The sequence below is a fragment of the Echiichthys vipera genome (assembly GCF_963691815.1).
Source record: "Echiichthys vipera genome assembly, chromosome: 8".
Taxonomy (NCBI): Eukaryota; Metazoa; Chordata; class Actinopteri; order Perciformes; family Trachinidae; genus Echiichthys; species Echiichthys vipera.
Window position 1 is genome coordinate 4,679,245 of NC_139833.1, and position 12,149 is coordinate 4,691,393.

At 41.9% G+C, this 12,149-nt stretch overlaps 1 protein-coding gene across 1 annotated transcript in view; it reads right to left on the reverse strand.

Annotated features, from left to right (window-relative positions):
- The window catches only part of thsd7ab (thrombospondin, type I, domain containing 7Ab), a gene marked incomplete at both ends in the record, with an annotated part of 157,716 nt that overhangs the window by 14,146 nt on the left and 131,421 nt on the right, over positions 1-12,149 (reverse strand). The window contains 4 exons of the mRNA XM_083918758.1: positions 348-561; positions 1,516-1,598; positions 3,522-3,620; positions 6,149-6,322. Of these exons, the coding sequence (XP_083774884.1) occupies positions 348-561; positions 1,516-1,598; positions 3,522-3,620; positions 6,149-6,322 (570 nt within the window). The remainder of the gene's footprint in view (positions 1-347; positions 562-1,515; positions 1,599-3,521; positions 3,621-6,148; positions 6,323-12,149) is intronic.

Sequence of the window (12,149 nt, forward strand, 5' to 3'; positions counted from 1 at the left end):
CTACTTTTTCCGCAGTGGTAAAAATTGAATTATACTGTCAACTATCATTTTCTAAGATATAACTTAACCGCCACAAGTGAAACATCTTTTATGTGCTGGTTTGTGTAATTAAAACTTGACAACTGGAAAAAAAAAGAGCATCTGAAGAGCGCATTAAAGCAGCAGCAGCAGAGTTAGTTCCTCAAAACATGACAGTTAAGAGATTAAAGGTTTTCACTTGACAGCAATAAAACACATTTCTTTACGACTGCATGCGTGTCTTGTATTTTTCATTCTAATTGTAAGTTTTGTGTGCACTATGAGGAGAAAACTAGTGTGCATGTGGACTAATTAACAAGTGGTCTGACCTGGTCCGTAGGGCTGCAGGTACCAGGTTCGCCCAGTGCGTCCAGGCTGGATGGTGGAGGGCATGGTGGGGTTAATGGCACGACTGGTCTTCACATCCCCTTTCTTGTCCCCCGCTGTGGGGATCTCCAGGATAGGGATGGGGGCACACTGGTCCAGCTGCCCAGTGGGCGACAGCACCTCTGTGAAGCCCTGCTCGCACATGCAGATACCAACCTGCAGGGGGCAGCGCAGAATCATGTTTGGTGTGATGGGCCATGTCAGCATGGGAGTGAATGGATCTAATGAAGAGGTCACCCACCTGTTACTGTTTAGTTTAAGATAAAAGCATCAACTTCCAGAAAACAACAAAACCATTTCAGAGCGTTTGTGAAATGTGTTCATTATAGGGAGAGGTGTTTCTGTCGATTCAGCCTGATATAAAATATTAGAAACACCTGTAGGTAAATATAATTCCACAGCACCACAACTACATCCTAAAGTAAGAAGCAACACCTCTGTGAAACAGGTCGAAAACACTGAACATGATAGCCTTCATTAGGGTTCACCGCAGGACTGTTTCATCAGACTGCATTAGCTTGAGCTCGGTGTAGCTGTAAAGAGTGTGTGTTCATCATCTGGTCCGGAGACTGAACCACTGACCTAAGAAGTCCTAAAGCAGCGTCTCATCAGATGAATCTAACCTGCTTATTCTGTGGTTATTAAGTCTGTCTGCTCCACCAACCACTGCAGCTGATAACAAGACTTTATTGCCAGGTCCAAATTAGTTTTTAAACATTTAAAGGCTATTAAACTGGTTACCCTTTGAGATTTACCAGCTGCTCTTTCTGCTGGACATGAAACTTGCTTTTCCTGATTTCGATGCCGCACAGTTGAGTGACACTACGGGATTTTGGGTTTATGGGTTTTACATCTTCACCCTGCCATCGTTTCATTCCCTGCTGCATTCAGATTCGATTGTGGCAGCAGTGTGACACAGTGAGTAGAGAGACTGCCATTCATCCAGAGGATCTGTGCTTTCAGGTTTACATCTTTTTATTGTTTTTATTCTGCTCACGCTGTTTTTTTATTGTCCATCTTTGTAAAACTAGATTTTACTCTACAGGATTTTCCTTTCATTCTTTTTGTTTACTGTTAAAACCGGTGATATGAGAAAAGGGCGCTGCTCACCTCGTTGCAGAAAGACTTTGGCATGAGACAGGGAGGGTCACAGGAGCTGTTGTCCACTGGAGGGTTCATAGGAGGACAACCTCCTGCAAGAGGAAGACGATAGACTCAAACAAAGAACATCAACATCATCTGTGTGTCCTGGTAGATAGACTGGAGCAAGGGTCTGCAACCTTTACTATCAAAAGAGCCATTTTACCCCCTCTTCCACCAGATACAATGCCGAAAAACATATTTGATGTCACAGCTTATAAAGGTTTATATATAGTTAATTCAATTCAATTTTATTTATAGTGCCAAATCATGACAAAAGTTATCTCAGGACACTTTACAGAGTAGGTAAAGACCCAACAATTCCCCCGTACAATACGGTGGCAACGAAAACCTTCACTATAACAGACAGGAACGTCAGACAGACCCAGCTCTGTGGAGGACGCACATCTGTCTGCACCAGAGGGAGGAAGAGAAGGAGAGAGAGAGAGAAACACAAAGACAGACAAAAGACAGAGAGACTGACACACTTCCAGAGATGCAAGCAGCCAGCAGTTTGTTACCTGGCATTGTTACCTGTCCTAAAATTGTTGTTGTTGGCTAATTTCTCACCACATATCAAGCATACAGGTAAGCCACGTTCATGTGAAAGCAAATTAATATGTCCACCAAACACCAGCAGTGATTAGATCAGCCACCTGCAGGGAAAGGCTCTGGGCCCGAGACCAAGGATGTGACGCATATTTTAGTTTCACGAAATATTATTTTAAACTCCAAAATAAAATGTTTTCCCTTGTCCACTGTGCAAAAAAACACGTTATTTACCCATAGTTTATATAATTTTTTGGCAAAGCTACAGGGAGCCACTGAAAATGGGGCTGAAGAGGCGCATGCGGCCCAAGAGCCGCGGGTTGCAGACCCCTGTCCTTGAGTCACCTCATATAAGACAACTCACACTTTCATATTCAAGTTTTTGTTTCTTATCTACATTCATCAGTTTTCTAAATGTGAAATACAGCATCTATAAGTCAAGTGTCAAATATAACTGTGTTGTTTTGCTGTTGTATGTTTATCAGGTCTCTCTTGAAGGTTAAATAAATAAATTAAAACAAAACAAAGCTGATGTCGGCACATTTATCTCTGAAACTGTGTTAAGGGAGCAATCAGTCATGTGTTATGCAGAGGTGAGTAGTCGTACAGGCTGTCATCGCCCACCACCTTCACCTCTTAGAGAAATACATTTAAGTCTTTTCTCTTTTTTTTGGAACGGTTTGTTATATTTCTAACATGTTTTCTCGTACATAAATCTGCCTCTCACTGACGCTGTCTGACTGTTGAGCTGCTGTAACACCTCAGGTTCCCACTTTTCCACATAAATTCAGCAACAACGCTCATCATTAAAAAAAAAACACTGTGGAGAAATATTTCCCCAATTAATTTGACCCTAAAAGAAACAAAAGTCAACGTACAACCACACTACACCTGTTATGTCTATACAATGTACCCAATTATTTATACACATTTTATGCTTTTTAGAGCTGGAACAATTACACGGTTCGATGGTGAACAGAAAACAAAGTATTTGGGTATTTTTAAATAAAGAAATGATGAAAAAGCTTTGGTTCCAGCCTAAACTGAATATCTTGGGTTTTTGTTTCGTTGCTCAGACAAAACACATTAAATGTCATATTGGGCTTTACGAAGCATTTTTCAATATTAGAGGAAATATTCATAAATGTCACCTGAAAAGGTAAAATCACTAAATCACAAGAATGAAATATTACAAAAGGCAAACATCACAGTGAAGTCTATTTAAATGTAAACTTGTTTTGTTTCTTATCTTGTCGACCATCTTCAGATGCTCCAGATTTTTTTTTGTGACCCCTCGTGGGGGTCCTGACCTCAGGTTGGGAACCACTGGTGTGATTTTATTCTTATCATACTGTACACTTAACAAGAAGGCGGATCAAAGACGTGTTGATGTAAAATAATGTAGGCTCAACTGTGAGACTCCTCACCGGTAACATTGAGTCCGTCTGAGCGCTGACACCAGGCCGAAGGGCGGGAGGAGTTCAGACGGCCGTTCCCGAACCATTTGTAGTCGTAGCATTCTCCCCCTGAGAGCAAAATAAATAACAAAACAATCAGCATCTATAGAGACTGTAGTGTGGGAGTCTGCAGTGAAGACCATTAATCATAGGAGTGACAGATTAATAAAGCAGCTGCTAAGTTATGGCTGTATAATAGGCTGCTGTCATATAATATCACTATCAGTGTGTCTTCACAGAGGGGTCCAGTTCAATGTTTTAATCTCCAGTAAGAGCTTTTGCTTAATGACTTTCTATCAATGCTATTATGACTTTATCAATATCTCCATCAGTGCAGTAAATGACCATATTTCCCCACGGAGCCCTGTGTAACCAATCATCAGTCCATTTGGCTGGCGTGAATGAACAATTTAACCTTGAACAAAGGAAAGATCTATTCTGCGCCGGCCTGGGTACAGTGTCACTGCTCCAGCCGATGGCACGACTCGATCTGCAGCGTTCACAGGACGATTTGTCTGCGGCTGCTACATCTCCACCCTTTGTGTTCTGCTCTTTTCTCATTTCTTCCCCCTTTCTTGCTTTGGTACAGCCGAGGACGTTTCTGATATGTGTTCATTTATCATTGAATCACTCACTTCAGCCAACACTTCCCACCGTCTTTTATGGGCACACTGGAGTTTTACTGCTATTGAAACATTTCTCAGAGGAAGCAGAAATAATGTCAACCCCAATATCACAGGTTTTAGAGGCTGAGAGCTGATGTAGGAGAATGGCGGTTTTAGTTATTTTAACTTACAAAAAGATTAATTTTATCTGCGTGGTTACAAATGGACAATAAATGGTTATATAGCCCTTTTATTCCACACTTTACAGTGTGCCCATTACACATGAATCCATGATCACTAATGGGTAAAAATAGTATTTGCTATTCATGTTTGCTGGTTAAGAGCTGCACAACAATCACATTTTAGCACCACCAGCTGGAAAACAGATTTCTTATTAAATACAGTTTCCCTTCCCCTCATCTCGCCCTTAATTAAACCCATGTCCCCTCTGTCTAACAAGGTAAATACACTCTTAATTATACTAATTAATGGTTATTTTTCAGTGACAGTTATAACTTTATTTTAAACAAACTAGGTTAGCACACCCACAGTCTAACTGCACCTATACAATCATGTTAATTTAGGCTACATCGTTTATATGGTGCACATATAGTAACTATATATAGTAAATAAACGTCTGCCCTGTTTACCTGCCTTGTCTGCAACGGCCTTAATATTGTTTGCATGTGTCTGGGAGGAAGGACAGGAATCTGGCTACGCTGGTACAGAGACCAAAGTGACCACATGATTGATCGTGGAATGTTGTTTATGTTTTTATGATTTTACTGGCAGACATAGTTGTTCAGTCACTAATATCCTCACAGCCGTTTAATGTGAAAGTGTGACAAATAAAGCCCTGATACAGATCACAGGACTGTTGCCGTCAGCATGTGGCAAAACAAACCTTTATTACCAGTAGAGCAGAAAAAATAAAATAGAGAGGGACAGGAGACATGTGGAGAGAGGAGGTTTGATATGCAACTACGATACTCCAGCCGGGAATCAAAGCACGTTATGTGGTATGCACCATCACCATTAGGCTACTGGGGCGCCCCCACAAAATTCATTTTTAATGTAACTATTTCATCTCCCTCCCTCCGTCCCTAGCCTCCCTTTCTCTGTAACCGCCCTCCTTCTACTCTCTCTTCTTCCTCCGCCTTTACTGATCTTGCTAGGCCACTCCTCCCCTGTGCCTTGAGTGATGCTGTGAAACCAGGTCAGGTTAGTGAAGACTGCTGTGGGGCTGTGTACAGTAGCCAGGGAGGGAGGGGAGGAAGAGTGGGAGGTGAGGGAGGAGGAGGGTGGCTGCTCTGCAGAATGAGCCGATGGCGACTGTATATGCTGAGCTTTGGTGGTGGTGGTGATTTACAGCCCACGCTGCACCTAATGGGTGATTAACGCGCCTGGGGAGCCGCAGACATCACAACAGTAAATGAGCACAAGGTTTTCCTCCGTTTGGAGATCTGACTCAAGAAACCCCATCCGGCAGAGCGCCAATTGATCCAATGTACAGAGGGAAAAACAAAGTGATAGTAGCAGTTAGTGCTTTAGTTTTTTCAGTCATGTTTGGGTACCAAGGTGGCTCAGTGGCTAGCGCTGTCTCCAGGCAGGAAAAACATCAGGTTCTAGCTCCTAATCCCTTTTTCACTAACTCAACATGAACTCTCTGGGGGTGTCTCCTGGTGTTCCAGTTTTCTTTCACAGTCCAAACATGCAGGTTCAGATGGAGTGAAGACTAAACAGCCTGCAGGTATGACCCTGAATCTAAGTGTCTTTCTGTGTTAGCCCCCTGATGCACTGACAAGCTCTCCATCGTGTGTCCCTGCCTGCCAGCCCATTCTGAGGCTGCCTTCACTTCTTCACAATCATGCTTTTTAGGAATATGTAGGTAAAGTAAAATAATTTAAATCATCAAAGTTTGGTGGTGCTGGTTTGCTGCAAGTTAATTTGCATGCACAGAAATAAGCTTCAGACTATAAAAAGTGCGCTCACCGGTGCAGGACTGAGACTCCCACGCCTGGTCCGGGCAGAGCAGCAGGTTTTCCGGCTCCTGGGCTAACACGGCTCGTGAGCGAACCTGAACCGAACCAAAGTCCACGCCGGCCCCCTTGACGCAGATGCTCACGCATGAGCTCCAGTCGGACCACTCCATCAGGTAGCATTCACCTGCAGAGCAAAGAGACAAAGTACTTCATTGGCACTCTAAATGTTAGGTAGAGCCCTTTTACAGATGACAAAACCTCTTTAATGTCACAGCTTACTGTTTTCCTCTATTTAGTATCATAGCAAACGGAATATTTTGCGGTTTCCGACTGTTGATTAGACAAAACAAGACATTTGAAGATGGTACCTTGGACTCCTAGATGTTTTAAGGGCTAAACGCTTCACCAATGAAGCAAAAAGGGAATTGGCAGAGTAATCGACGACAAAAATAATCACTATTTACATCCTTATTCAACGAGACTCTCAAATGGATCACTTAGTAATTTATAAAACAACAAAAAGCTCAATTTAATTCTGAATTTATGAATTAAAAATGAATAGATGGTGCAGAAATAGAAAAGAAACAGAATCTGTTGCTGTAATTGATAAAAAGATTAACACTCACTTAAAGTTAGATCTGAAGCCTTTATCCCCGCACTACAGTCAAGTGTGTTTCTCAGAAGAAAATCAATTAGTCGTTCAACAACCAAACTTATATATTCAGCTTGGTATAAATAAGGCAGGGATAGTAATTCATCTCTACACATGAATCTACATCCCTCTGGTGTCTTGTCACCTGTTCGGTGTGGAACTTTGCCTGTAAAATTGCTCAGTCTGGCTTTGAGCCACATCACAAATCGTTTAATTCCCTGTAAGTCAGTGTGCAGCCTCAGATCCTCAGGGTTGCCCTTCCGGCTCCTCTAGAGTTTAAGACTAAACTGTGACCAGGTTTTTGCCATCAGGGCCCAATTATTTGGAAAGACTTGCCCAAGGAGCTGCAGCTGACACAATCGGCCTTATCTCAGAATCTACATCTAGATTGAATAGATTTGGTTCATTTTATTTCTTTTTAGTTTACTTGTATCTGCAATCTCTCGCTGTATCTCTTTCAGATTTGATCCGCCTTCTACTGAACTGTTTAAGCCGTGCAAAAATGTCTGCATTGCAGTTTTAGAGTGTGAGTCCTGGTGGAAATCAGATCTTCAACTTTGGCAGCACTGAAGCAATATTTTACACACTCATTAGTGGATGAGAATTGTTTAATCTGGGTGAGATGTTAAAGGAGCTGCACTCAACGTTCAGAGCATTATTATAGCAGCAAACACATGTAAAGAGAGTGGTGCACAGAATGAAGTCACTCTCTCTCTCTCTCTCTCTCTGTGTGTTGTGATTGTGTTGTTTGTTTTGAAAGCCGGTCTGGCTGCACTTGCATGTTTTTTCTATTTGGCCGTGAAAAAACATTGGTATTTCACGTATTGGGTCTGTGAGAGCCGCGTGGAGGCAATCCCAAATCCCTTTTTCATCCTGTATTTCAAGTACAGTTCCTTTAAGGTATGCGGCAGAGATACTGTACATATTTACATATTCTTACATATTAACATGATGTCTGAGATCATTTGAAGAGTTTGAGGAGGACAAACATGTAAGAGATGTAAGGCGGGTTGGTTTTGATCACAGCTGACAACTGCATCTCATCAAACAGCAGGGGAAACATGGGTCAAGGGTGGCAATGTGGAGTATTAAAGTTGCGTGTGTGCGTGTGTGGGTGGGTACATGATGCAACCTGTCAGAATTCCCGAGCTGTCCTCGGTGATGCACAAACAGCCCTTGAACTTCCTCCTGCATCATACTACAATACATCCCTACACAGAAAGCCGTCTGTGCTTTTGATTGCTGTTTGATACGTCTGCGCTGCTGCAGTTTGGCAAAAGGGGTTGGACTGACTTGTTATCTAGGGCAGCGTTTCTCAATGTTTTCCATCTCAGGGACGAGCTGAGATCTGATGCTGAAGCTTTTTTCCCTCTGAAACCAGTGGAAATACATGCCACACACACACATACGTACTTGGGAAATATAAAATGAATTCACACCGTGGCACTTTTAAACGAGCTGTGGGCTGAAAACACAACATCACTTTTTTTTTCTCTTCTATATTTTAGAGAGATTTAATGATAAACGATCATTGATGAACTAAAATAGACACATTGCACTTTGGAAATGAACTCCAGATTTGTATTTTGTCTTTTGGCTGAAGCAAGTAACAATAATTCTCCCTTCAGGGACCCCCGACACGGAAAATAACAGATTCATATTCAAGCTGCACTGTTTGAAAACACACCCTTGTTAACAGGCTGAATCATAAATTGGATGTTCAGTTTTTATTTTTTTGTATTGAAATGTTGTAGATTTGCCCTATTTACCCGAGGAAATACTGATGTTCACTTCTCTATGTGTAGCACATTATCACGGGTGCATCTTGAGAATATATATGACACTGCTGTGGCGGTGGGAGGGGCGGTAAAGCCTTGGAGCTGCAGACTTGATGGAAAGAGTCCAGCAGGTGTGATCTCACCTGTCCGTCTGCTCTGCGCTGCAAAGCTACAGAACGACCGGGCAGCTGACGAGCCTCCTTCTCCAAACCTGACAAGTCTTCAGATCCAACCTTTGGAGTGATAATCCCATCCGTGAGATTCTCTCTTAGTTTTCAGAGGGGGGTTAAAGTCCTTCGTGCTAAGCTGATGTTCTGCTGATTTTGCACTGCAGAGCTGAGACATCACCTGTCAGTCAAAGTGGGGTCAAATAGGCTGCTGTGATGCCATTTGCCTTTATTTGGTATTGATTAAGGCTTCAGTAGACACAATGATTACCACTGCAATTGCCTTTCTTTTACTTTTTCTGAAGGAAAACGCTTTTACTGCTCCTGAGTAAGATTTGTCACTGTTAAAGCAGGGAGACTCCAAGCTGGCGGCAAGCGACGGTCACCCTAGCTATTGTGGTGTGTCCTGCACCGTTGGCTCATCGGCTTTTTTTGTCCGATTGAGCATGTTGAAAGAAAGAAATGAGAGAAATCACTCTAATTGGTAATTGTTTGTATTATTGATCTCTCGCCCAGAGTAAACATTTTGTTTTTTCGGGTTAAGTTGTTAATGTGCTTACTGGCTAACTAGTGTCTTGAGTCGTCATCCTGCAGTTTCCCTTTTCGAATGACGAAGAGACTCCCACTGCATGCTTGTATGGTGAGCTATGTCCTCTAACACAGGCGCAGAACGGACATGCTAGTCTGTCATTTTAGTCTTTGCATTGTGTATAAGACACAGGCGACGAGACACAGGCGACGTGTATCGACGGAACAGTCAGTCTTCGTCGCCACCGGTTCTTATAAGTCTGCTTGGTGCGTCTCTGCCTTTAAAGGCTGCAATACCAGAAACTGGCTTTCAAAAAAACTCTAAAAAACAACTTGGTACTTTCATTGTTGTCCAGGAATACAATCTCTCGTAGCATTACTCAAACACAAAGACTTTTAGATAAAAGAAACAACTGTAGTCTTTTTTTGGTTCGATCTGTCCCTCTAGAAGAGAAACAACCTCGCCAGTGGCCCCGAGGTAATTTGAGTTTGACACTCCTGCCCTACATTCTCAAATAAAAGCTCTGATTCAAACAATGTCTGAGTTTTGTGGCCAGCAAGTTTCTTCTTTCAACACATATTCTGTTCTTGGTGACTTATTTAATCCAATTGCTTCTACGTTGCTGTGTTTTGTTTTGCGTTAAGCTGCAGTCAGTGAAACATCCTACAGATACTTCACAGTAACAGCCCTTCAGGAAAGGAAAGTGACCTGTGGAGGTGTTTAATTGCAGGAAGTGAACTAAAAAAAACTACGTGTAAAGATGAGAAGGCTGAGTTTATATTAACACCAAACATCAGATTAAAAGGGAGATGTCTTACTATGATAAAAGATATACTTAGAAATGCAGGGAAAGCCTGATCACCGCTGCTGTTGAGCTAAATGAAGAATTTACAGTAAGCTGAATCACTGTCACGTTATATTAGTCACTGACAGAACAGAAAAAGTCTGGCAGGCAACTGAAGGGAAAAACTGTAAGTTTAACATTTCTACTCTGCAGAGAAAGTTACATCACAATCAGACTGGCAGACGGTCTGGTTACTTTGCTAACCAAGAGGCAATAAACCACTCGAGCACTTCCAATAATTAAATGAAACTATGCATCTGTGTACTGTATAATACTCGACAGCTTTTGCTTTGCATGGTCGTATATCATGCAAATCACAACAGATGTCCAGCTCAGCGTAAAGACAGTGCCGAGACCTAATCACTCACCTGAATAAAAACAGTCATCCTGAGCAGGTCGACGGTGCACTAACTCTGCCAGGTTTGAAGGGTTGTCACCTGCTGGGGTTATCAATGCTGAAAATATGTGCACACATGGCACACTAACAAGCTTTGGGTGGAGGCATCAACCACAAAACATCAGTTTCATTTTAGGTTTTTGTTCTACACTTCACATGGAGTCTGTTCACAACTATATGCATGTATAGTTTAGATGGCACGCATCACATACGGCTTTAAGAAGCATGTGTGTGATACACTAAACTGAGAACAACCTGGAAACGCAGTCGACTGACAGTGAACTTTTGCATTTCTACACGTGTTGAAGCGAGGTACATGCAGCGATACTTAAGGTGTTTAGAGGCTGGTGTTTTTTTTAATCGCCTTTCCAAAACCAAACACGGTGTAGTACTTATGTATGGAGGCAGGTCCTAGACAGCTCAAGGTAACGTTAGCAGCTCTGTCGGGCTCCTAATTGGATTTGAGGATGTTTACACTGCAGTAGTCTCACATTGCCACAACATACCACAGCCCTGGAGTATGTATTACAAAACTTGTCATTGCAAAATAGACAGCGGAGGGCCTGACATCTGTCCTAAGGCTTTAGTGCAGCGCTGTACATCTGGTAAGCCAGACTGACTCTACAGCAACCCCCAGTCAATGTTAAACAAATCAGCGTTACATTTCCCAGAGTTCTCGATTATTCCTCATCCTAAAAGCTTTTCGTCTTTTAACGTTTAAAATGAACATACGATGAATATATTTTTAAGTATGTAAGCTAAGCAGCCAAGCAAGGTTACGTTAGAACAACATATAAGTTACTCTACTTAATGTTTTTCTTTATTAACTTGTAGCTCTACACTGCAGCACTAAAACAATGCTGCTTCTTTATTTCCCTGGCTCCAACATGGATCATCAACTGGTGAGAGTTCTCCCAGGACGCGCAGCTTTAGCCTCACTCTGTTAGCATGATATCATGTATAGTTCTCAACCAACTCATGGAGTTAATGTTATTTAGCTAGCTACCTATGGCTGATAATATGCTCATTACAGCTGTCATTTATTCTGCAATATAGACTATCAATGGCTAAAAATAAGGAGCCTGCGTTTGTCTATTAATCAGTAGTCTCACATTGCCAGACCTATCTCAGAGTTCTGGGAAAGGTGAAAAAAATGTTCTGGCTTGTTTGTATTTCCTTGAACCCAATCACATTTGTCTTGGGCGGAGCTAACCCCTGTGCAGATGGTGGAGACTGCAGGCTGAAATAGGCAGCCAATGGGAGTCTACATCCTGTGAATGAGACTAATCACAGGCTCACCATTTTAAAATTGCGTTAGTTCGATACATATGTTAATATTGTCACTGTAGATTGCATTTGTGTTGAGCAAGAATGAAAAAAGGTGCAGAAACAACCACTAAGGAGGGCAGTGCTTACTGTATGAAACATTGCCCCTTAATCTTGAACTTTATTCGATTTTTTAAACGCTCTGGTTTTTTAAAATATACTGAGCAGTATTTCTTATTTAATGCCTTTCATGCAATATGTAAATCCCTATGAATTGCTTTCATGTATGATCTATGTGCCATATGAACTGCCTTATAATGAGTATACAGAGTATGGAGCTGTACCTCATTTTACGAGAGCCATGGTGATAATCAACGT